The 25,916-nt window shown below is 44.0% G+C and overlaps 1 protein-coding gene and 1 long non-coding RNA gene across 3 annotated transcripts in view; both read left to right on the top strand.

Annotated features, from left to right (window-relative positions):
• Nucleotides 1–16,851, top strand: part of ABCD3 (ATP binding cassette subfamily D member 3) — a 32,371-nt gene extending 15,520 nt beyond the window's left edge. The window contains exons 3-23 of one of the 2 annotated variants that reach the window (XM_065675583.1): nt 353–451; nt 2,063–2,151; nt 2,915–2,984; nt 3,768–3,865; nt 4,521–4,644; nt 5,597–5,653; nt 6,834–6,976; nt 7,314–7,383; nt 7,822–7,891; nt 8,017–8,114; nt 8,193–8,284; nt 8,776–8,864; nt 8,941–9,013; nt 9,975–10,038; nt 10,463–10,540; nt 10,635–10,700; nt 10,803–10,892; nt 11,109–11,228; nt 11,617–11,721; nt 13,036–13,092; nt 13,760–16,851. In XM_065675583.1, the coding sequence (XP_065531655.1) occupies nt 353–451; nt 2,063–2,151; nt 2,915–2,984; nt 3,768–3,865; nt 4,521–4,644; nt 5,597–5,653; nt 6,834–6,976; nt 7,314–7,383; nt 7,822–7,891; nt 8,017–8,114; nt 8,193–8,284; nt 8,776–8,864; nt 8,941–9,013; nt 9,975–10,038; nt 10,463–10,540; nt 10,635–10,700; nt 10,803–10,892; nt 11,109–11,228; nt 11,617–11,721; nt 13,036–13,092; nt 13,760–13,837 (1,830 nt within the window). In that variant the 3' untranslated portion in view covers nt 13,838–16,851. Of the gene's footprint in view, nt 1–349; nt 452–2,062; nt 2,152–2,914; nt 2,985–3,767; nt 3,866–4,520; nt 4,645–5,596; nt 5,654–6,833; nt 6,977–7,313; nt 7,384–7,821; nt 7,892–8,016; nt 8,115–8,192; nt 8,285–8,775; nt 8,865–8,940; nt 9,014–9,974; nt 10,039–10,462; nt 10,541–10,634; nt 10,701–10,802; nt 10,893–11,108; nt 11,229–11,616; nt 11,722–13,035; nt 13,093–13,759 lie in introns of both variants that reach the window. The other variant, XM_065675582.1, reaches the window with a different exon arrangement.
• A 6,282-nt stretch (nt 16,852–23,133) lies between these two features.
• On the top strand, nt 23,134–24,161 carry LOC136012379 (uncharacterized). The gene is made up of 2 exons (XR_010611690.1): nt 23,134–23,338; nt 23,744–24,161. It is a non-coding gene; the product is annotated as an uncharacterized LOC136012379 (long non-coding RNA).
• Nucleotides 24,162–25,916: the final 1,755 nt, after the last annotated feature.

Below are 25,916 nucleotides of genomic sequence, written 5' to 3'. Positions count from 1 at the left end.
ATGGCATTATAAGGTATAATTGGATGTTTTAATGTTGTGGTCTGCATTTTTTTATCCCTTTTAGTGTAGATTTGAAATCTATTCTTTAGTATCGTGACAGCAACTTACTGCGATTTGTTTCGATAGGCTAAATCACTTAGGATGCTTTTAGCTCTGAGGGCATATGCCACTGATTCTTACATTTCATTCAGCTTGTGTGAGCAAGTCTTAAATGGAAGGGAAATGCTGCAGACTCTGCAGAAGGAACATAGCTGTAAATAACTTGGATAGGGAAAATAATCACAATCACATTTAAATAATACCTTACAGAAAAACCTCACTTTTCTTGTTTTGCTTGTTTGGTGTGCAGCAGAAGGAGGGAAAGAAGGAGCGAGCAGTGGTGGACAGAGTGTTTATTGCAAGAATATGTCGAATCCTGAAAATAATGGTCCCTCGAACTCTTTGTAAAGAGGTAAGCATTACCTGCAGTAACAAATACAAATGGGCATCTTTGGAGTCACGTTTTCTTTAGTAATTAGATCAGAATTTAAACAAAAGTGTATACATTACTTGAATAAGACTAAATGTTACTAAATGTTTTAAAGTAGCAACTTATTAATATAAAAATCTACAGTTCAGTTGTTAGATCACTATAAAATTGCATTCTGTTTTCCATTACAAGATACGCCATTTACAGTGAGCTAGTAACTGCTGTCTGCATATCTTTTAAAAGGGCATCAGAGCTCTGCTTGCTTCCATGCAAGGCAGTACACTTCTCTGTGCAAATGCTTCCTATCTTTAAATAGCATACTGTTCATCCAGATTTTGGCTTTTTTAACTTACATCTAGGCCAGCCCTTATTAGAAAGTGACTTTGTCCAAAAATCTGTCAGCATCATTTCAGGAAAGCTATGCAGACTAAATTTTAGCAAGGTAAAATAATTTGCTTTGGCATCTTCCTCATGCTTTCTAGAATGCCTTTTTCAGAGGAGTATTAGTTGAGCTCAGAACTTAAGTGATGAATTGCAATATATTAGAACTTCAATGTACATCAGGCACAAAAGCAGTGAATTCCAGTGTATGCAGTGTAGAGCAAGCATGGCAGCCGGCTAGCCTGGATGAAAAGGGATCTTTGACAGCCTGTTCACAAACAGGAAGCATGGTAGAAGCATGGATGGCAATGTTCTCTAATGCTTCTGAGAGTGCTGACAGAGCTGGCCTCAATCAGCATCAAAAGGTCATGGCCTTCAGAAGAGGTTATTGATAATCCCCCCAAAAAGCAAACATCACTTCCATCTTCGAAAACAAACATACTGGAAGCTGCAGGCTGGTCAGCCTCAAAGTGTGCTTGGCCATGCTGTGATCAAATCCTCTTGGAAGCTAACTCTGGCCACATGAAGGACAAAAAGGTGATTGTGAACAGCCAGCCTGGATTTATGGATCATGCCTTGCTAACCTGATTGCTTTCAGTGATGACATGGCTGGCCATGCTCATAAGGGCAGAACAGAGAATGTTGAATGCTTTGATTTTTTGATTTCAGCAAGGCTTTGAAACTGAGGTCTCGCCTTACTGCCCTGATAGCGAAACCAAATTTGCTGGGTGAGAGGAGAATGAGGTGGATGGAAAACTGGTTGGACTGTGGACTTCAAGGTTTTTAATCAGTGGTACAAGGTCTAAGTGATAACTGGTTACTAGTGGCCCTGTTTGAGTGGGGAGTTGAAGTAGGGTGACCTTCAGGGGTCCCTTGCAGCCTGTATGATCCTATGCTTATGGCAGAAAGGTGTTTCAGAATAGCAATAACTTTTTTGTCCCTGCAATACTTACAGGATGTGTCCAATGTATGTATCAACCAAATACAGCTTTTTAAAAGACAAACCTTCTCCATAAAAATGTAATCAGTATTTTATCAAATATATTGTATAGTATATAGTAACGTGTTTCCTGCAGAGTCAGCAAATACTACATTAGCTGGGAGCAGCAAGGCAATACTTTTCTGCTAGATATGGTTAGACCACTTAGTAGGAAAAGGTGGTGAATATTATCCCTTGTTTAAGTGTTACACTTCTATTTTTTTTTGTACTAGACAGGTTATTTGCTGCTTATTGCTGTGATGCTGGTAGTCCGCACCTATTGTGATATTTGGATGATTCAAAATGGAACAGTCATTGAAAGGTATCTATAAACTTGTTTTTCTTTTTTTTAAGAAATACATTTAGTCAACTGTTTTTCTGCTGTTGGGTAAAATTTTACCATTTGTTTTAACCAAGATTTTCTTATTAAATGATTTTCAGTTCTTTTGGTCACATTTTGTACACTTAAGACTAAATTGTTGTCTGAACAGTCAAGAAGGCACTTTAGGATAGTGGCACAGTGGTTCTATGTCATAGACTCAGCCATGTTGCTTGGATATTAGGACTGTTACTTCTTCCTACTGAGCTGCTTGCTCTTTAGATTGATAAACACAATGATTTCAGTCTTACTGTTTTAGAAAGTGTTTTCTAGACTTCTAATTTTTCTTGTTTCTCTTGTCGCTGATTGAAGCAAGCAAGAATCCGTCTTGAAATGTGAATTCAAAATGTTACTCCTATTTCAGGAGAGGTTTTCAGTGCTGTGTGGAATTGAAGGACTGCTTTGTTTCTCTGATGAGAATACATGAAAGCAAAGAAGGAAAGGAACTGGTATTCTATGCCCATGAATTTCTGAGCCTTTAATGCAGGCAGTTACTGCAGGAGTAGAAAGTAGTCGCTTAGTCTGTCACTTGCAATGTGTAGAAGTCTCTTGTATTTAATCCTACAGCTGATACTACAGATTTCCACGATGATTTTTGTTTTCTCTGTGTGGTCCACTGTGAATTTATCCACTTAAGACATGCATGCTGTAGTTTATAATTTCTTGTTTCTCCTGTGACTAACTCTTAGCTGATGGTTGTTTTCAGTGCTATCATTGGGCGCAGCAGAAAAGATTTCAAGAAATACTTGTTCAACTTCATCGCTGCAATGCCTGCTGTAAGTGCTTTTCTTGTGCCAGCCTTTAAGCAGAACATATTTTAAATGCAAATTAAGAATTTGAGGATAAGCTCTCAAATAAGTGGCCTAATACCCATAGAAATTAGTATTTTATATGCAGGTCTGTATTTAAATTTTTGGCCTCAGTGCGGGGGACTTCTTCAGCATGTTTCCTTATTGGTTGCAGCTATTTTTCCGACAGATATATTTAGGGTTTTAGGTTATTTTTGTTGATAGTAACTTTGATAGCTTAACATGCCACCTGCAGGCCTGCATAATGTCTTATGGCTTAAATGATATTTCAGCATTGTAGGTTTGAGATTCTTTTGACACCACTGAAGGTGAAGTTTTCTTTCTAGTCTTTATTTTTTAGATTTCTTACAGCTTTTTCCAGGGTTTGTTTTGTTTTTCCCTCTCCCTTTAACTTCTTTTCAGCATGTCAACATCTCTGACCTGCAGCAGATGTACTTGTTACTACCTAATAGATATTGTACCTGCTTTACAATAGATTTAGAAGCAAATTGATAAATGTAAAGTAGTGGCTCTTTTCTAGAAATTATCAGAAGAGCTCAAGGTATACTTCAGTTTTCAATAACGTAGACTGGAACCTAATCAGAGGTCCTGCACATGCTACATGGTTGGTCTTCAGTGTGTTGATAGTATTACTGATTTCAAGGGGAATATTCAGCTGTTCTAAAGTGTTTGCACTATTTGTGCTGCAAACTGGTCTAAGTGTATTAAATCTTGTTAGGTAAATACTAAAATTCTGTTTCTTATTTTTAGATCTCTTTAGTGAATAGCTTCCTGAAGTATGGTCTAAATGAATTAAAACTTTGCTTCCGAGTAAGACTTACCAGATACCTCTATGAGGAATATCTTAAGTAAGTAACACCTTGTTAATGTCTAAAGGTTTTAAAAACTAAATTGATTAACATCAAACCAGATAATTTTAAGTACATAGTAAGAAGGTAACAAGGTGCTTTATAGGGCAGGTATACTGTTTAGAAAAGGGTTTTGGTTGCAACTACCTTGCAGTTAAGGATGAGTGACTTATCCAGGTTGTAGATGGCACAGATAGAAAGATAGCAAAGTTGTCGCAATTGGGGGTGGTGGTGGGTGGGGAAGTCCTGCTGCTTCCACTAGTGGGTCAGCTTCCAAAGTAATTAAATTGCTTTCATACAGTGGTAATAATCCTGCAGATTAAATTGGATGCATGAAACTGAGTAGCTGCTTATGTCCTTCTGCACTGAATTTTGGTTGTTGGGTGTGCTGATGCAGAGTTTGTGAGAGTTTTGTAGCTGTAAGTGCAGCAGCAGTGCATAGAGCAGCCTGAGCTTCAACAAAGACGTTTTGGAGCCTAAACAGTTCTACAGTATTTAGTATGGATCTGGTCAGGCAGAAACAGAATTTATGTTGATTCCATGCAGCCATTTAACGTTTGCACTATTTTCTATCTTGGTTGCATGAAGCAGGGGGTTCCAGTTATTTCAGATGCCAAGAAATGATTTTTTTTTTTTCTGCCTTGTTTTATCTCAGATCTTATACGTACTACAAAATGGGAAATCTGGACAACAGAATAGCTAATCCAGATCAGCTCCTTACACAGGATGTGGAAAAATTCTGTAACAGTGTAGTGGACCTGTATTCAAACCTGAGCAAGGTAAGTTTATCCAGATAGAAGTTTGATAGCTGTGAATGTTTAGGATGTGATGTCAGAGCTCAAAACAGTTACTTGCAGTATGTGTATTGCTTGGAGTATGGTGCTAAAAAGCCTGTTCATGATATTATATCATTTCACACTGTGGTTTCCATGACTTCTGCTAAAGCACAGCTGTGGGTTTTTCCAATTTGTATGAAGTTTTCTTTTAAAGAACTTGGCACATTGTTTTGCAGTTGAACAATGATGAGTACACTCTCTCAGCTAGTTAGGCTTCAGAAGAAAATCGGTGGCTATCTTTTAGTTACGTAGGAATGTTCTTTTGGGTAGGGAGGTGTGGTTGAATACACTTTTCACTCTAGTGTAAATTTTAGGGGGTTTAGGTAGTGAAGTAGAATACTCTTAATATTTTTAAACTAGGTTTGGGTTTTTTTTGATGCTGTTTTGTTCACTCAAGCAGAAGTATAAAGCAAAATACAAGTCGCATTCAGAAATTCTGCATGCAAAACCTGTAGTTCAGCTGCTCTAGCTTTGAGAGGGAGTGTATGGAATAGGATGCTTGCAAATTGAAATGTTGCTTTTATTAGGTACATAGGCAACTATACGACATTATCTTTCTGCTCACTATTCCTCACAGTTACTTCAGTTGAGTAACCATACGGTCTAATCCAACTTTGCTTCATGAACAGGGTGTTATTACAGACCTCAAATAGTGAAGTACTCTTATGTACTTTATCTGAAGATACGATGCATTTATGTTCAGTTCTTGAGTGAATGTTTTCAGGAACATGTCACAGGGCTGGGATTCTCTTTGTTTTAATAGATTTAGTTTGTATAAGTTAAACAGTATTGTGCTTTTAATGCAGAGCTGTAACTGTTATTGGGGTGGTTGGTGGTTTCTGGGCTGGTTTTATGTTGGTGTTCTAATGCCTTTTCTCCTCTGCTTCTCTTATAGCCTTTCTTGGATATAGTTTTGTATATCTTCAAGCTAACAAGTGCAATAGGAGCTCAGGTAAATTGAGTGGGTTTTTTAGCATTATAAGAAAATGTTCCTTTCTTTGGTTATAGCCCTTGTACCTGTTTAGAGCCTGAGGAAAACTCTACACGTTAATTGTAGACTCAGCCATAATTTGAAGGGTTATACTGAAACTCTGCTTTTACACTTCATGTTTTATATGCTTTAGTGCTCTCTTGAGGCAAGCAAAATAAAAACAGCATTTGCAGGAATTCAACAATTTGAAGAAACAAGAAAATTCTTTATTTTCTTCTGGCAGTTACTTGGGAATCATATTTAATAGAGTACCCTTCTGGCTGCTATATCTTGCATGGCTTCCATTTAAGGGACAAAATTAAGTTTTCTGTTTCATTGCAGCCTCTATAAAGGAGTCATTCCCTGCATTCAGCTGTATGACCAGTATATTTCCTCCACCATAAACTGAATAATTTCATAAATCTTCAGGTCAATAAAACAAGGCATTATCAGAAATGTTCAGGGTTTGACAAGAAGTGTTTCTGGGACACATGATTTTGTTGGCACAGGCTGCTGTAAGGCTTAGCTGAATCTAGGTAGTTTGTGCAGTCTCTGTCTTAGCATTGCTCACTGTAGTATTTAGTTATTACAGGCAGTTTATGCTGAATTCAGTTTGTGCCTTTGGTTTTATACTGTGCCATACTTAAATGGTATTTAAGCATGCTGTTTGAGGGCCCTGGTCTATTGAATCTTAGGATGCAGAAGAATAGAGTTCCCCACAAGGATTGCTTGAGAGAAGAGAGTGTGTTGGGAGATGTATGGATCAAAGAAGAGAATGGGATTGAAATATTGACTGCTACGACAATGTAGCAAATACAGAGAAAATGAAGTAGGTAGAAATGAAGGAGAGGAAATGAGAAAGGACAAGGAAATTCATAGCGAAATAAGCTAGGTCAGTACAACACACAGGTGGCATAGAACCTGAGTAGAAGGATGGGATGGGAAGGGCATCTAGGGGCAGAAAATTGATAAAATTATTAAATAATATCTGCAACATGAAAGAAAGGAGCATGGTAGGAATTTCAAGGGTAACTGAAGTGGTAACATAGACACATAGAAGGTGAGAATCCAGGGATTCATGCTTTCTGGGCATTTTGTATATAGATGTTACAATTTGAGACCATCTAGATGGTAAGCTTTTCTTCTGGTTTGATGTTCACAGGGTCCAGCTAGCATGATGGCTTACTTGATTATTTCGGGGTTCTTCCTTACCCGTTTAAGACGACCAATTGGCAAGATGACCGTTATAGAACAGAAGTATGAAGGGGAGTACAGATACGTCAACTCGCGGCTTATTACAAACAGGTATAGATTTACTTGGATGGCAAGATACAAGTGACAAAGTAATGCTGTGGTATAGATGGAGAAGCTGTATGTTAACACATGTATTTGGAAAGTCTAATGCTATCAGTTCAGAGCAAAGTGTTTGCATCTTTATGAGGATTATTTTTAACTAATTTATATGTGCATTCCTAATTCAAAAGACAAACTGTAGCTGGGGTATAAAAAGCTTACGTTCTACTGTTGTGAAAATGTACAGACTCTTATTTTCTAAAGTGACTGAAACGGGAAATATATTCCTGTGTTTTATGGCTGACTTCTTCAAAGACTAATGTAAAAAAAATATTTTTCTTTTTTTTAGTGAAGAAATTGCTTTTTATAATGGAAACTTGAGAGAAAAACAGACTATTCACAAAACCTTCCGTAAACTGGTAAAACTTCTTTTATCTTTTAAAACATTTTAAGCAAAACTTCAATTAATTTTATGATGGTGATTCTTGACATACTTTAGTATAAATTGAATTATAGTGGCTTGATGCTTATGCTGCTACAGTCATTAGATTTAAGAGAGTAGGCTGTAAGCAGAAGCCAGGCATCTGATAAAATGGTCTGTCTCTTGCCACTTACCTCCTTTTCACCCTTTTCACTACAAAAGCTATTCTTTCACTGCTCAGTTTCAAGTGTAGGTTGTGTTGGAGTGCAGGTCTTTGCCAGCAGAGACACTTGTGCAGTGCTTGTCATCATTATGGGTGTGTTGAGGTAGCTGTGACATAGGGAAAAATGTTGGGAATCAAATGTCTGTAAAATAATAAAAGTTAATAAAAAAGGTACTAATCTAACTTGACCTTGTTTCTTCTGTAACTTACCAGGTGGAACACTTGCATAATTTCATCCTGTTCAGGTTCTCAATGGGTTTCATTGATACCATCATTGCCAAATGTGAGTGTTTATCCAGTGCTAATGGATTGCTATAAATAATAATGTGCTCAAATTTTAAAATGAGAAATCTTTTTTTCTTACTGCTTTAATTAATGTGTAGCTTAATATTTACTCTTAAACTTCAGACCTTGCCACTGTGGTTGGTTACCTGGTTGTTAGTCGCCCGTTTCTGAATCTGGCTGATCCTCGTCACCAGAACAGTACTCATGCAGAACTTTTGGAGGTAAGTACAGCAGAATTAAAACCATTTCCTGAAATTAATTTCTGTTAGTCTACATAAAGAAACGTTCTTCTACTCTAGGATTACTACCAAAGTGGAAGAATGTTACTGAGAATGTCTCAAGCCTTGGGCAGAATAGTTCTGGCAGGCCGTGAGATGACAAGATTGGCTGGGTAAGCTTCATAAGTAGTTGTGTCAAGTTTTCTTTCTTAAAGTTATGTTGTTGCTGTTTTTCTTCTCATTTCAAGAAACTGACTTAGAATTAAAATGGTTTTGTGTGATTTGTTCACTGCAGCACCCTAGAAATCTAGGGGTTAAAAATATTTGATGCTGAAAACAAATCTGAAGGTGTGATAATTATGTCCACTAGTAATTTCGTATCTGAACAGTAGCGGCATACAGTTTGAATGTTTAATTGAAACAACATCTAAGAAGAAAAGTTACCAAATACTTGCCTATTACAGGAAAAGGTTCTTGAAAGCAATGTGAATATTGGACAACCTCAGTGCAACTCCAGTGTTAAAGTTCTGTTTCTGTGCTGGGTTGAATAACTTTGTTATTTTGCTAGTTGTACTCATTAGAGTTACTGTTGATTTCTGAAACTTCTAAAGATTAATTATGGTTAATTTTATGGTTTTTCTGTGTTTTTTTTTTTTTTTTTTAGTTTCACAGCTCGAATTACAGAATTAATGCAGGTTCTGAAGGACTTAAATGGTGGCAAATATCAGCGTACCATGGTATCACAAGAAAAAGGTAGATACGACATAATATGCAGTATATGCATCCCTCTGTAGCGTTCCAGTCTCTAACACTTTCTTCTTATTTTAAGATACAGATAAAAAGCCAGCTTTGCCTTTGGTACCTGGATCTGGAGAAATTATCAACACTGATAACCTTATCAAGTATGTTTACAAAGTTTCCACAACTTCAGTATTTTTAACTTAGCCTGGAAAGACATAAGTCATTCCCTCTGCCTCTGTTAACGGAGGTTTTAATGCACATTATTACAATATGCAGCTCCTGTTGTACTGTAGTTTATTTACATATGATTCTGCCTCACTCCATGTCAGCATTTCTATTGTGTAAGTCAGTCCTTGCCCTCTCACCTTAGCAGAAGACATAATATGCTGTCTGGACATAGCCTTTGTAGTGGTATCTACAGCTGTCCTTTGGAATATGACTTCCCAGACCTTCTTGTTAACACTTTATCAAACTTCTTCTTAGAAATAAGTTGGTTACAGGTTTTATTCCAGGATATAAATTAGCAGTAAAATTCAGGGGCAAGTCTGTATTCAGTTTGTATATCTGCATGCTTGGACCCTTCACTGATGTACTCAAGTAACAATCAGTTCCTCAGGTTTTTGCAGTTTGAGGGTCATAGTTATTGACATAGTAACACTACCTACTACCTCATACTACCTTGACATAGTAATACTACGCGGAGTAAAGCCAGGTAATAGATGAATTAGCCTCAGTCTGGACAATATGGAAATCAATTGGCGGAGTGGAGGGGAGTGAGAGGAGAAAGGAGACGGTAGAGTTACTTTTATTATTTTATTGAGGGGGAAAAAGAAGCAAACACAAGCAAGGGGGAAGAGAGCAGAGAATCATTCATTGTGTATCCTGGAACTAATGGACTAAACTTCCACTACCAGGTTTAAAATGAAGAGCATCTTTAAATGTAGGTTTTTGTCCACAAGGTGTTTTGGAGACCAAAGACTTAGAAGGATTCAGAAAGCAAATACATGAAGACAAAAAAACTACCAGCAAATTATAGATAGTTGTTAAACACTAAGGTACCACTTGTGGTTCAAGAACTTCCTTAGCTATTAATTGTCTTTTATTTTAAATATTGCAACACAGGTTTGATCATGTTCCATTGGTGACACCTAATGGAGATGTTTTGATTCAAGACCTTAACTTTGAGGTAAGTTTCTTAATATCGTAGAAAAGTATATTCATCTAAAGTTTTAAAGGGGAGATAATAGTTTCAGAGGTAATCTGATCTATAAATACATGCACAATCAAAGCTAGAGAGGTGCTTACATGGTACGCTTAAATGGGAACAAAAGTAATCCTCGTGTTAGTTCTAAATGAGAAAATAAAAAGGCAATGAGCTATTTGCCCCAAAGTGTTTTCTTTGTTACAAGTGTGGGTTTTTTTCCCAGCTGCAGTTGGTGCTAGACTAGTTGGAAAAGACAAAAACTAAATGATTACTGGAAATCACTCCTTGTAGTGTCAGAAGGTGCTATGTACAAGCCTATGAGAATACCAGTTTGTCTTAGTGTTTGCAAAAGCTTTTACCAGTACTTCCTCACTACACTTCTAATGTGTTGGCTTTGCATTTTTAGGTTCGATCTGGTGCAAATGTATTGATTTGTGGACCAAACGGGTGTGGGAAGAGCTCACTTTTCCGTGTTCTTGGTGAGGTAAGGGAACTTGTGAAAATGAACAGCAGAGACTCCAAAGCACTGTTGTAACTGCACTTTTTTCAGTCAAGTTTAAACCTTTTTCTTGTTCCAGTTGTGGCCTTTGTTTGGTGGGCGTTTAACAAAGCCTGTAAGAGGAAAGTTGTTCTATGTTCCCCAGGTGAGGCAAAGTAGTTAGTTGACAGTAGTTTTTCTCTTTCTTCCTACTTTGGCTATGCTTAGAAATATTTGACCTACCTTTTCGTTTCTATCGGTATCTCAGAGACCATATATGACTCTTGGAACACTCAGAGATCAAGTTATATATCCAGATACTTTAGAAGATCAGAGAAAGAAAGGTATTTCTGACCAGGTAATGATAATTCATTCATTAACCCTTTCTCTTGCTTAAGATGTGTAATGTTTCAGATTTAAAAATATTGAAACTGCTGTTAAACCCACTGCATTTCGTTTAATGTTTATCGGGGTTGATAGTACACCAGTATAATAGTATAACCCTTTATAACCTTCTTCAGTCATTTCTTTAAGTTCACTTAAGCTCTACTTATCAGTTCTGTTTCATTAAAAGGTGCTGAAGGAGTATTTGGACAATGTCCAGCTGGGTCACATCTTGGAACGTGAAGGAGGCTGGGATATCGTTCAGGATTGGATGGATGTACTCAGTGGGGGAGAGAAGCAGAGAATGGCAGTATGTGTCTATGATTCTATGTCTCAAAAGTGTAAATACTTAACAAATACAGGACCTGATCAAAACTGTAACCTAAATTGTAAGCAATTCCTTTTTAACTAAATATTAGTATTTTTCTTAAAAGGAACCCTCAAAATATGAAATACCTGAATACTGAGGAAAAAAAACCTAACTAAAATAGTGTTGTTTGTATAAAAAATTTAATAGGAAATATTGACCTTTTATCACCCGTTGCACTTTGGTTATATAAACAGACGTTCACCAGTGGGTGCCAACCTAAAGGAAATTCCCTTGCCACAGTAAATTTTTGGACACTAAGTCTTAGTTTCACTTGTAACACTTTGGTTGTAGTGCTATATCCACAGTAGCCTTTTGGTTTGCATTGCAGATGGCAAGGTTATTCTATCATAAGCCCCAGTTTGCAATTCTGGATGAATGCACCAGTGCTGTTAGTGTTGATGTAGAAGGCTACATTTACAGCCACTGCCGGAAGGTAAGCTCTTTGTTGCTAGAACTCTATCTCTGTATGTTAAGAGGAAACCTAAAATGATAAAAGGCACCCAGAAGCTTAGAAGGGCATGGAACGACCCTTTATACACACTAGAATTCAATAATTGTTTTGTAGCTTTAGGATAATTTAGAGGTACATGTGGCCTCTGTATATCAGAGAACTCTTACTAGCTGCTAAGTAACCTTACTACTCCAGATAAACTCTTAAAATGTCAAGTGAAGATCAAATAATCTAAGAGTTTATACTTGTTGTTCAAGAGCCCTCTGTTGGCCAGGACATCAAAATGAGGGGGTTGAAAGCATTTCCATCTATTTTGAGACACGAAAAGCCAGGCACTCTAGGAAAACATGATGATCTTGAATATATTTTTCTTCTTCCTTTCTCTCTTAAACTCACCATTTCAGATTCTGTGTAGTGCAGTGTGAAATATTAATAGAATACAATTTCACCCCCTCAGCCTAGGAAGGAATTTACTTGAAATAACATTAAACTGTTCAGCAGCAATAGTCACAGAATGGTGAACCTATGCATCCACTGAAATACGTGCTTGAAACTTGAAGTGGGAAGTTAAGGAGCCTTCTGTGGTAGTAAATTCACACTGGTGAGGACTCTGCAGAAGAATGGACATCATTTCTTAATTTTACCACATTAATACCAATACCTTGACAACTTTCTATGTCTGTTATGCATATACTTATTATTCTGTTAATTTGAATGTTCATTTGTGGCTTACAGTTCCTGTTGTCAAATGGCTAATACATGTTCCTGAAAAAAAGAATTCCTGGTTAAGCTGTCCTTGCAGTAAGAAAAAATGCTACCCTGCTTTATCATCAGAGCCATTTTGGCTTCTAATTGATGCTGCTGTTAGGGATGCATAATCAGCTGAGTTGCAAGGAAACTAAGGAAGATTATTCACCTTTAAATTGTTACTTTAGAATGTACTAATAGCTTTTGTGGTTTGGGGTGTTTTTGCTGTTAAAGTGCACTTCTTTTAATCACCAGGTTTGTTGGTTTATCCACCTCCTATCTTGCCCCCTTTGCCCAGTGTGTGTTTTGCCAGATGATTAGGAGCAAAAGAATGGTGAAATAAATTAAAAAAGAGAAATCCCTTCTGCTTTTCAATTTATTTATTCAACTGCAAAATCTTATACAAAGACTGCATATGTATACTGTTAATAATAGGGTCTGGAAGCTTGTGTTTATCAATGTAAGCTCTACAGCTGATGCTGACAAATAACCAACACCTAACCCATGAGACAAATTAACTGCTTTATTGTGTGTATTTTCTTCATGTAGGTTGGCATCACTCTCTTCACTGTCTCCCACAGAAAGTCACTCTGGAAACATCATGATGTATGTAGTGTTTGTTTTTGCTAAGGGTATCTGTGGGTTGTAGGGGTTTTGTTGTTTGGCTTTCAAGGTGTTCTCCTTTTAGGTCCTTAGAGATGATGGTCTGTTGTTTCAAAAATGTTTTAGTTTCGTAATCCAGTGGCTTATTCGAAATATGCCTCTAGTTATGAAGACTAACCCAAAGTCCCTAAATGCCTCAAAACTATGAAAGGCTCATTTAGGTACTTAGGTTTTCTTTTTTAGTCTCAAAAACCCCTTCAGCCAGAATCCAGTAAGCAGCATGAAGGTTTTGCTTTCAAGATACTTTATTTATCTATGCTGAAAAGTTAATCTGTATTACTGTAATACTGTGTAATACTTGTTTTCTTCCAAACTGAGATTTTACTATTGCTATTACTTTTTATGCAGAGGGACTGTATATGTGTGTGGAAGATACTGAATTGATACACAGGGATGAATATGTAACTTAATATATTATCACAAAGCCCAAGACAGCAGTGTTAAGTCTAACTGTGACCATTAGCAGACTGATGGATGATACTAAGGGAAAAAAACAACAGGGAGTTCAACTTCTTTCCAGAGGCAGTTGAATTTAATGAAATGTGAGGAGGGAGAAGCTAAAGAGCTGGTAATTTTCAAGTGATTGCTAACATATGCTCTTCTATTTCAGTTTTACTTGCATATGGATGGCAGAGGAAACTACGAGTTCAAGAAAATAACTGAAGACACAGTTGAATTTGGATCTTAAAGTCATGAACTGAGCTGCTACAGAGACTGATTACAGGAAGTGTGTAGTGTGGCAGGCATTGTACAATACAACTTACTCAGCTTGTTTTCTAAACAAATTAACTAGGATAACCCAAAACAAGCTGTTAAGCATTTACTATTATGTCGGATATTGCTAATTGTGTATATGTTGGTTTAATTATTGATATGTACTAAGAATGTCCTTATTCTTGTGGTTTAAAAACCTGCCTAAATTAAATTGGGCTTAAATCAGTGTAACCTGATTCATCCTGGGATGCAAACCATTTGAAATCAGCTGATTTGACTTTTGTAGACCTTCTTTCCCTTGAGTGAAAAGCCCTGTTAAAATTAGGGTTGCTACCTCTCTTGTTCCTGCAAAGCAGTCTTGGATTTTTGCTCTGTTCTATGCATATTTCTGAGTTATCTCACACAGTGCAGGACATTCTCCCATCTTCAGATCTGTGCCCAGTTAAATGAAAGAGCCTTTTCCTTGACCAAGCCTTGTGATGTAGCCAATATGCCCTTGCTGATAAAGGATGGACTGAACCGAAAAGACAAAACTAATTCCTTCTGGTAAAAAAATAAACTTGTTCTTTGCTGGGATTTGAATTCTCTTTTACATCTCTTTGTCCATGCAGTTATCTCTGCTGCTCAGCAATCCCATTCTCAATTTAGCAAGAGCTTCATCTATCTCCCACCCCAGCAGCCCTTTTTGTGTCAGAGAAATACTTTGGTAATGAAGAGTTGAGCGGTGGTTGAGAGATGAAAAAAATAACCAGGGAAAAAAAAGGAAGAGAAGTCATGTATCTTGTATCAAACAGTCTCATGCATATTTTCAGCTCAGAAGAAATGAATGGCTCCACAAGTAGAAATAGAGAAGAAAATGAGGGTCCAGTCACTCTTCTCTTGAAATCAGAAGGGGTTAGTGTGGACTCCAGAATGTTAATCCATGAAACAGCAGACTCCTGTCTGTCCTTTGTGTGTTCAGTCCTGTAATAACAGCAGTTGCTTTTTCCAAATTCCTGTTTCCCTCTTTAAAAAAATGAGATCTCTTTGTGGTTTTAGCTGCCTTTCAGATCTGAGATTGAAACTAAGTGATAATGGCACTTGTTTGGTCTTGTAGGCTTTAATGATGCTGTCATCCTTCATCTTTATCATCCTATTTGTCATGAGGTTTCTTGATTTCTGATACAGATGGTTCACCAGTGATTCTCCCTGTTGTCTAAGGATCTCTAGTCCCTGCTGGTTTTCTTGTTCCAGCTGCCAAATCCCTTTGCAGAAACCCAACTCTTTAAATAGTTTACTGCAACTGGTCTCTCTATACAAATTATTTTGTGGTTGCCATGTGACTTTGACAAACACAAATACAACAAGGTGATTTTTTTTGTGTGTGTGTGATCAGGGAAGAGGAAGGTGTAACTCAAACTGAATCACTCTTTAGGCTTTAAAACACAAATTACCAATACCTGTTGTACAGTGAAGGTCTAGTCGTTTTTTAGTCTTCCATATAAGATAAAATGTAGGAATGCACTACATGAAGGCATGCATAAAATATGCAAAAAATCTGTTCTCTGTGCATCTTTTATCAAGGGTTTAGATTAAAAACAAACCCAGTTTTTTATAGAACATATTTGGGTACGTATTTGGATGCACTTCTGTCTGTTAATTTTTACCAGGTATGATCAGTCATCATCTTTCATGTTGAAATCACTACCTGTTAATACTTTTCCTTTTATCCTAGTCCTTGCCCATTCTTGTTAGTGCTATTATTCTTTCGTAGTATTCAAATACAAATGGCTACACTGGTATAAGAATCTAGTGACCACATTAGATTCATAGTATAATGCATCAATGAAAATCAAAAAAGCCTTTCTGAGGTGTAGTGTATTCAAGAGAGTAAGGTACCTGAGTAAATTTTCATGCTTGATCCACAAGAAGGCAAATAGATATTTCATTTTACTAATTTTCTTTCTATTCCTTCAGATTCTCACATCAGCCATAACGTAGCAGGTAGCAGCATGCTGTAGTCTTACGGTAACAGTAACCATGACAGTAGGGATGCCAGGTAGTTTGTTGTGTGGGGTTTGGGGGCTTGGTTTTGTTCCTTTTTGTGAAAGTTCTCAGCACAAATGCAACTTCTTCTCTTGGAAGGGATCTTTTAGTAACCTTTTTAGATACACAAGTTAAAAATCTCTATAAAGTGAGAAAGCTGCTGTTATCTTTGTGACTAGGGCAGGCTTTGCAATGGAGTAGTGAACTTGGGATACTTTAACGTATTTTAAGACCGGCAAGCAAACCCCCGCACAGCACACTTCCATAGCACCCCAGCAGCCAATCCCAAGGTACTTTACGTTTCAATTGCTTAATAACAGAATTGTGTGTGATCTCGGATTAATTTCAAATACTAAAATCAACTTAAAAATCCAGCTCCATAAGCAAGGAGGAATAGGTTTGCCTTTAGATGCCATGAAGTTCACTGGAACTGAGGATGGTAATATCTCCTTAGGGCCAGGACTAAGTGTTTCTGAATATACTGGAAGGAAAGAAAAACATTCTTCTGTGCTTGATTGTAAGAGAGGCTTATAAAGAAAGTATAAACAAGAATGATGTTTTAGAATGATATTCTTAAAAGGCCTTACATTAAAGTATTTTGAGATAGACTTGATCTAATGAAAGATTGTAACGAATCTAATGACAATGCTCCAAGTCTCGGTTCTGTTGCAGAATTGCACTGTGATACTGTATTTTAGCTTTTATGTCTTTTTAATAGCACAAGATGGAAGTTTGTACGTGGGAATTCTGAACTAGTGAGACAAAGTATTGATGAGGATTTCCAGTCTGAAACAGTTGGTGTTTTGAAGATGGTACTGGTAATAGTCAGATGGCTGCATTTCAACAGTGGTGGGAAACATTCCTGTATGTATATACTGTAAAGTGTTCTGGAGGGGGAAATGGCGCTATATAAATGTAAGACATTAAGTGCCTCAAAAATAATAAATCTAAAGATAAAATATATCTAGGCTTTTTATGTTTCTTGATGATGTGATGATGAATTTTGTAGTAATGCAGTGAATGCATGCTGGGCAAACCTCAGGTTATTTGATGAATGGATCATAGATGCATTAATCTGCTCTAAGACTGCACTGATTCTGACCTCTCTCACCATTACCCACTGGCCACTTCTTTTCCCTTCAAGTTCATTGCTTTTATAAGAGCGTAGGCCTGAATAAGGTTAAAATGTATCAGATTGTGGTGATTCTTTTGAGTGTTCTTTAATGTTACTAACTTGAGGAAGATAGGATAATCACTCTCCACCTTTATTATACTGGTGATGTTTAATGGTTTTCCTTTGACATACAAGCTGTCAGGATACTTGAAACTCGGTATTGTAAGAGTGAAACCAAGATATGCCTGAATGCGACGATCAACTGTTAACTCTGGGCTCTCTGCAACGCAGGTCATTCCAAATGCTCAGTTTGTGTGCCTCAACAGTTTGATTCTTCCTTACGCAGAGTGAAAACATCAGTTCCTGGAACAGCAGAACTGAAGCCACGGAGCAACAAATTCCAGCTCTTTCTCAAGGATCAATCCACCATCTTTCAAGGATGTTAAGGAGCCTTGGTGCAGAGTTTGAATTCTTCTGGGAAAAGCTGGCATCCCAACCAGTGCCAGGGTCCGACTGGCGAAAAACCCAGTGTCAGACCTATTTTGTTTGTGATTGCCAGAGTGAAATTAACACACAAAGGAGGTTAAGTACTATAATTCACCTGTTGGTTTGTTATTGTTTAAAAAATAAACTATAGAGATATGACAGATCAGAAAAAAGAAATTGAGACAGAATTGGGGTGCAGGGAGATAGTCACTACCGTGGATCCAGTGGTGTCCTGAGGTAGTCGTTGTCCTCAGTGGTGGGAGTCCTTCAGGGTCTGTCAGCATTGGAGGTAGTGTCCCCGCGGGTCTGTAGTAGTCGTTGGAGGTGAGTGTTCCAATGGTGATTACCTTTCTCCCTTTTATTATGAATTGGGGGAGTACTTCTTAATATAAGGTACAACATGTTCCTGGTGGAGCAGTTTTGCTGGTCTTGCAGCCAGCTTTTCAGCTGCGCATCTGTACCAATTCTTGAGGTAATGGGCTGCAATTCCTCACACCAGTCCTTGAGACAATGGATGTAAGATTCTTGCCGCAGCTTCTCCCACCCACCTCTCAGGCAATGGATGGGGGAAACCCATCTCAGCTTCCCATACCAATCTTTGAGACAAGGAACAGTGAAATCTTGTTTCAACTTAGTCTCTCACAGCCAGTCTGCATGCTGCAAGGAAGTCACTTGCTCAAATGTGGCACCAGTAGTGGAGTAGACGCATGTGGCTAGACACCCCAAATACAAAATTACCTTAGCACCATTTCAAAGTGATTTGTACTGTAAAAAGTTCTGGACATACTGCTGCTTCATTAGCTCTGTACTGTGTACTAGAGAAGATGAGGAGAAGGACAAGGGAAGAGAAACAGTGCAGCATGGAGTGCTACTGTGACACGTGACAGGCTTTTTCATTCAATCCTATCTAGTGCTGACAAATGACTTAAGTTTCTGCAGAACAGGAAATTGAATCTTCATGTTTCTTAAATCTAGAAAGAAGAAATACCCTGTGGATTAGGAGTGGAGAGAAGGAACTAATGTAGTGATTCTTCCATTGGATGCAGCTTTCGGCACACTCGACAGATACGGGTGCATCACCTAATCCTTGGTGTTCTGAAGTGGTCTAGAAATGTGAAAAACCCATTGAGATTGGCCTATCATCGAGGTAGGAGTTAAAAATGCATTATTAAAATGTATATATAGTTGTCATAGACACTGTGACATGTCCATAGAAACAGCCATGCTAATGAGCACCTGCAGTCCAAGTGTGAGAAACAGTAGGGGGAAAAGTTACCTTTCTTTTATAGAAAAAATAAAGGGCAACTTTCATCTGCCGAGAAGAAAATCAATAATGTGGAAGCTCAGATTTCTGCTTATAAAACTGCTGTTCAGAACACTTAATATCAATGTATAATGTATTTGCTGCCTTATTAGGTGTAGATAGCAGTTGGTTTATGCCAGTCCTTTTCATGAGCATGGAAAGAGGTTTCTTAGTTTTATGAATCAGTGATGGGCAGCTCTTCTGGGAGGAGGTTGCCTGGTTTTCCCTTCCCATGTTGGGGTTCCAGGCTTTCGCTCGTGCTCTGGATACAGACAGACCTGTATTAATGATGCCTTGCACTTCACTTGGAAGGTCAGGCTGGCTGTGCATGTTACAGGTTCCTAGAATCTGTTTGTCAAACCCATCCCGTCATGTGCATTCAAGCATCAAATGAAACTGATTTCATCTTGAAACAAAATACAAAGAGAAGGGGAAAAGAAATTGCTTTTCCTGGCAGAAGGAGCTCTGGTTCTGTAGTGCCCAGGCCCATTCCCCACTCTGCTTGTCCACAAACCAGCATCCTTCTTACCCACCCTCCCCTCATTCTGGGAAACAAATGGCGTCTACACATGGTACTGCACCAAAATAGAACAGAACTGGAAAAACCAGGTCAGTGCTGTCCAGACAAAACTCAGACTGCTGAGGCTGGTTTACTTGGGTAGAAACAGGGGACTCCACCTCCATGACTGAGCCAGTTTTCTGCTTTAAAATAGCTTTAGAGTTTGGCACAAATCAATGCTGGGTTTTTTAAGCTTGATAATAGAAAGTTTGGGGAATGCTGCTCTGGAAAAGGACCCTCCACAGAGGCGATTGAAGAGATGTATGAAACCAAATACACCCTTTCCTTGGACTGAGCTGTTGAGTGCAAGCAGGTGCTAAGCCCCATTTGACTAATTTTAATTGGGGTGACTCATGACAAGGTGAGTTCTGTGAATAAGTCTTTATTTAGTTACTTCATTGTGGTGTTCTACTGCAGGAATGTATTGGCATAAAAGCGGCAGCTCTAAAACCTGCTGTGCCAGAAGCTGGCAGTGTGGCAGACTCAGCAGAACACTGACAGACAGATAATGAAGTATCTCCAGAGGGGGTGATGAGCAGACGGATGTGGGAAAGCAGTGGTTAAAAGAAAGGCATGTGTGTGAGAGGCTTCTTAAAACTCAGCTGCAATCTCACATATTGCAGCAGGACTTCTGGAAAGCCAGGAGCTGCTAGCAGATAGCTTTGGAGCTTAGGAGGGAATTAAAGGCCAAGGTCAAATCTGCACAGGGAATTCTTTCCTTGTTTTAACCCACAAATGCCAACCAGGTCATTAAAACATTTAAGGTAGGGTTCTGTTTTATTACAAGTGTTGCATTTATAACAGTCGTGAGCAGGGAATGTGGAAAGGCTGCTTGAGGTCACTGCTTCAGCGTTAACAGAAATCTCCTTGTGCTCAGGGTGTTGCCTCTGAAGCACTGGGGTGCATCCCGCTGGTGGGACAGAAGGTGGGTCTGAGGGGCAGTAGTAATCCCTGTGTACACCATGTGTGTTATTGTCCCTGAGGCTGTTACACAGCACAGAGACCCACCTGAGACTCAGTACAGAGGAGCAGCCCCTCCACTGGGACCTGTTCCGACTCTTGTGCCCGTCACTGTCCCTGAGCGCAGGGCCACACTCTCCAAAGAACTCTGAGCACGTGAAGCCCAGAATAGCCCCAGGTACAAGCGCGGCTGCGTTCCAGCTATTGCCACCCGTGCCTTTCTTTTCCTTGCCGCTGAACTGATAGCAGGTTATCACAGCTCCAAACTTAGCTTGTACTTCAGCATGACTTGGAGGGCTTGTACAGCTCAACTGGACACGTGCAGTGGTAACCCATTTCCAGTGCTCCTAGAAAACTTCAGTCCCTTCCCTGAGGTGCTCTGTCCATTCCTCTATGAGTTAACAGCAGCAAGAGAATCTGTTTTCTGTTAGAACCATAGCAAGGGGAAAAGCTCTGGTGAGAAGCTTAATGTTCACTGTGGAAGTCTCCCAGTTCTCAGCTGCTCCTCAGTGTTCTGAGGCTGAAGGAGAACTTTTTCAGAAGGGAGAATGGTTTTCTGCAGGCTTTAACCCCCCTGTGCAAACACTGGGTAGAGAAGCATTTGTTGCTGCCTGTTGGATTGTCAGCTGGGGCCTTGTTTCCAGCAGTGCTTGAGAAGTGGACAGGGAGAACCTGGCAGAGGGAAGCAGAGGCTGAATGGAAGACAGGAGTGTTCAGGGGGAGAGCTGCTTCTGCCCCTCCTGCCAGACCTCACTGAGCTGCTCAAACTGGTGCTTTTCATTGTTAGCAAAGAGAAGATTTAACAAATGTCATTGCCTTTTTCCTTCAAATTTGCGTGAAACCTGGCTTCAAACAGGGTGGAGGTGAATGAGACATTTGGGAAAATCTGGGCTGGGACATGCCGATAATGCCCTTTGTTGCCACTTGGGGCCAGCCCTTTTCAGGCACATGAAACATAAGCCCAGCCCCATAGATGCAGAGCCAACAGTGTAGAGATGGCTCACAGGGGATCAGGGGTCCTGGAGTGTCCCGGGGCTGGGCCCCAGCCCACAGCTGCTCCTTGGGGATGGTGGGCACGGGGCGATGTTTCCCATGGCAGCGAGGAGCCGGCTCGCCCCTGACTGCTCCTGCAGCCCCAGGACCAGTCCCTAAACCTCCATCTGGGTAAAGCCTCTCTGGCGAGCACCATCAGGTGCCCCAGGCATCAGCTCCCCAAGTGCGGAGGGCCAGAGCCTGGTGCTAAGCCTCAGGTGGTGCCCAGACCGAAAGCTGGTGCTGATGTTGGGCCTCAGAACTACAGCCCAAGTGCTGCCGTTTGCTGCTCAGCACCAGAAACCAAGTCCTGCACTCTGGGGGCTCAAACCCACACTCCCTTGGCCAGTTTTGGGGATCACAGAAAGAGAACAAGCCCTGAGTTTGGGGAGCTTGGACCTGACTCACTGGCCAGCTCTAACACAAAAAAACCCCACCAAGTACTGCATTTTGAGGGCTCATATGGCCCGATCTAGGGCTGAGAAATAGAGAGTAGGTCCTGTGATGTGTGGGCCAGGTTCAGGGCTCAGAAACAGACCAAGTGCTGAGTTTCCGGAGTGCGAACCCTGGGTCACTCAGCCAGTTTTAGGGCTCACACAAAAAATCCCACTAAGTGCTGTGTGTGGAGGGTTCAAACCCAGCTCATTTGGCCAGATTTAGGGCTCAGAAACAAAGTCCTGCATTTTGGGGGCCAGGTGCAGGGCTCGTGAACAGAGACCAAGCGCTGCTCTGGGGGCCTCACACCTGGGCTCAGGGGGGCAGTGTTTTATCTGAGAAACAGGGACAAAGTCCTGCGTTTTGGGGCACACAGACCGAATGCTGTGGTTTGGGGGTTGAAGAACGGGCTCCTGGAGCTGCTCTCGGAGCTGAGGAATGGAGAGCAGGCGCTGTGTTTTGGAGCCTGGGAAGAGGAGGACGTGGCCCATCCCAGGGCTCGGAAACTGAGACCAAGTGCTGCCTTGCGGGTGCTCGGCCCCAGGGGGGCTCCCCAGGAGAGCCCAAAGCGAATCTGGGGGGCTTCAAACAGAGACCCCGAGTCCCGTGTGTGTGCGGGGAGCCGGGCTCCTGCGGCCGGGCCTGAGCTCAGCGCAGAGCTCCGGCGCCCAGAGCAGGGTCTGGGCCCTGACCCGGGCACCAGCCCCGCGCTCCGGGGCTCACACCCGGGGCGTGCGGCCGCGATCAGGGCTCGGGCGCGGGGCCCCTGCGCTGCGGGTGGCGCCAGCGGCCGGGCTCGTGCAGCCGCGTTCGGGGCCGGGGGGCAGAGCCCCAGCCCTGCCCGGCACCGCTGCACGGGGAGCGAGAGGCCGAGACCGGCGGTACCGGCCGCAGCCCCGGGAGCCCCGGGAGCCCTCGCCCGCTCCGGGCTCTGCGCAGGGAGCCCAGGTCCGGCGCAGACAGCAGGAGCGGGCGGCGCGGGACTTGGGCCCCGAGCCCGGGCCCAGCTCCGCCGCGGGGCCCGCACCAAGCCCCGGAAGCGGCCCCGGCCCCGCCGAGGCCCCGGCCCAGCACCCCGAGGGGCGGAGCCGGCTCCACCGCCGGCGGAAGGGGCGGGGCCGAGGGGATTTGGGCCGCGGCGGCCGCCGTCGTTGCGCCGCGTGTGGGCGGTTCCTGCTGGTGCTGCCGGGGCCGCTCCGGGCTCCTCCGGCGGGGCCCAGGGGAGGCGCTGGCCCGGGGCTGGCGCCGGGCCATGGAGCCGGGCCATGGAGCCGGGCCTTGGAGCCGGGCCTTGGAGCCGGGCCGGGCCCGCGGAGAGCGGTCGGAGCAGCGGCGGGGCTCGGGGCGCCGCGGAATAAAGCCCCGAGGGCCCGCGCTGGCGCCCCTCGGCCCCGCCCGCGGCCGCCGGGGCAGGGCCCGTTCTGCAGGGCCCGCACGCGGTTCCCAAGCAGCCCCCGGCTCCGCAGGGGCTCCGGGGTCGTCCCGCAGCACGCGGGGTGCGGGGGCAGCCGGGGCCGGGCTGGGCTCACGGCGTGGTTTGGGGGCTTTGGAACGCGTTCGAGTGAGTGCCCAGGAGCGTGCTCGGGGGCTCCCGAGGGTGCTCGGGACCCGGAGCCGGGTCTCTGCAGCACGGCCCCAGGGGCGATTCCCCGGCCTCAGATGGAGCCCCGGGGCTGGGCCGGAGCCCGAGTCCCGCGGCTTTGGCCCCAGAAACGAGCCCCTCCTGGGGGGTTCTGGGGCTGGGCTGCGGGGTGGGGGGGTGAGGCTGTGGAGGGGGTTTGGGGTCTTGGGCGGGGGTATGGGCTGGGGGGGGCTGGTGCATGGGCCCTCCCCGAAGGGGGTTCTCCAGTGCTAGGACCCTGGCAGGCACCAGGCCGAATTGAATGCGTGAGATGGTCTCTGGGGTGAAAGCAGCTTTTCACGGTGTGCTTGGGGCCAACTCTTTGTTTACTCTTTGTCACTCCAGGGCTGGACATGAGCAGTTCCGACAGCTCCTGTTCGTGTGCACCGTGACAGGGACTGATTCAGGACCTGGCCACAAGCCAGGCTCCGTTCAGCAAGCACAAGCTGTAACTGCCTGGGGCTGGAGATGGACACGAGCTGCAGCCACCATGGAACGGGAGCCATCCAGGAGCGGGCCCTGAAAAAACAGGAGGGCAGAAACAGACCTGAGGCTGCAACCGGGCCCGACCCGTGAACGAGCTGGAGCTGTTGTGGGGACAGAAACCACTGCCCTGGAGCTGCAAATGAGCTGCAGCCGTGACAGCCAGGAGCTGAACCCAGAGCCAGAACCGAGCTGGAGATGTGCAGGAGCTGTGGCTGAACCAACACCAAAACCAACCGAATCCGAACCCCAAAATAAACCAAACCAACCCAAAATCAAACCAGCAAGCCCAAACCAAACACAACCTCAGAACACCCCCCCACACACCAAGGAAGGGGGGCCCAAGCCCCCAACCTGGAGCTGTGTCAGAGCTGCTTCGTGGGGCTTCGCACCCCATGCACTGCCTCTGGGGCACCTCTGCCTGCACCTGTGTTCATCGCTGCGCAGGGACCGGTGCAGCCCAGCCCCAAGAGCCCCGGAGCTGCTCCCCGGCCCCAGCAGCGCCAGTGCCCACCAGTGCTGGGGTCTGGGTCGTGCCCTGCCAGTGCCTGCTCCCGCCTCCTGAGGGGCCGCTGAGCGCCCGCCCCGGGGCATCCTCGCCCCGGTGGAACCGATTCCCTGCAGCCTCTCCCGCATGCGCGGGTCCGAGCTCTTCGCGGCTCCAGTGGAGCCGGTGCCTGGCTGGGGGCTCTGTGCCCTGGGCAGCTGCTCCAGGAAGCAGCCTGAGCAGGGAGCCCGCAGCAGCTGTGGACAGACCCAGCCGCAGGACGCAGGTGGAGGCAGCTCAGAGCCTTTGGCTGCTCAGCGGCACCGGGCAGCAGCGCGCTGCAGCCGCCTGCCCCCTGCTCCCGTTCTTTGGAGGCCCCCAGCAGTCCCGGTCGCTCCGGGCTGCGGGTCCCGATGCCGAGGCCGCGCTCGGCCGCCCTGGCCCGTGCGGGCTGGAACAGAGGGTGTCTCACTGCGGGAACGGCGAATCCCGCCGCGCCCGCGGGCACCCGAACCCCAAAGCCGCCCCCCAAGGCCTCGATCGCGCCGGGCCCGGACACGGCTCCTCCCCCCCGCGGCCCCTGCCCCGCGCTGCCTCGTGCCGCTGCGCGCGGAGCCGCACCCCGGGGCGCTTGTACGGCGGCCCTCGAGCGACCAATCAGCGGCTGCCAGGACCGGTGCGGTGGCGCCCCCTATTGGAGGAAGGTCAGGCCAGGGCTGGTGGCCCCGAGCAGAGCGAGGGCAGGAGAGGGGTGGCGCCCCCTAGCGGAGAGGGGGCAGGGCAGCGGTGGCGCCCCCTAGCGGAGTAAGGTCAGCAAAGGTGCCCCCTATTGGAGGAAGGGCAGGCCAGGGTGGCGCCCCCTAGCGGAGGCCGTTCAGCAGGGGCGCCCCCTATTGGACGGAGGGCAGGCCAGGGTGGCGCCCCCTAGCGGAGGCTGTTCAGCAGAGTCGCCCCCTATTGGAGGGAGGGCAGGCCAGGGGTGGTGTCTCAGAGCAGAGCGAGGGCAGGAGAGGGGTGGCGCCCCCTAGCGGAGAGAGGGCAGGGCAGCGGTGGCGCCCCCTAGCAGAGTAAGGTCAGCAAAGGCGCCCCCTAGCGGATAGAAGGCAGGGCAGCGGTGGCGCCCCTATTGGAGGGAGGGCAGGGCAGGGGTGGCGCCCCCTAGCGGAGGAAGGGCGGGGCAGCGGTGCCTGCAGCTGTGGTCAGGGCAATGGCGGGGGTTGAGCAGGGAGGTGCTGAGGAAACCTCGCAGCATTCCAGGCACATGGAACAGGCTGCATGGAATAGGGCAGAGCGAGGCGAGTGTTCTCTGGGGGAGCGACGCGTCCCCTGAGTCAGGGTCGCTGCGGGCAAGGTGCTCGTGTCAGAGGGGTGATTCTTGTCGTGAGCCAGGTTCCTGCAGGCTGCAGCGCAGGGGCTGCCCGTCTTTGTATCAGTCGTCAATGGAAAGCATTGAATTGTCCAAGATGAGCTTTTAAAAACCTTTCATGGGTTCAGCACTTGGTTTCTGGAATCTTTTCTTCATATCCGAGGACTTCAAAAAGGTTTTGC

Source organism: Lathamus discolor, chromosome 3 (assembly GCF_037157495.1).
Source record: "Lathamus discolor isolate bLatDis1 chromosome 3, bLatDis1.hap1, whole genome shotgun sequence".
Lineage (NCBI taxonomy): Eukaryota > Metazoa > Chordata > Aves > Psittaciformes > Psittacidae > Lathamus > Lathamus discolor.
The sequence above is the reverse complement of the archived record's forward strand: the minus strand, read 5'-3'. Positions and strand labels throughout refer to the sequence as shown.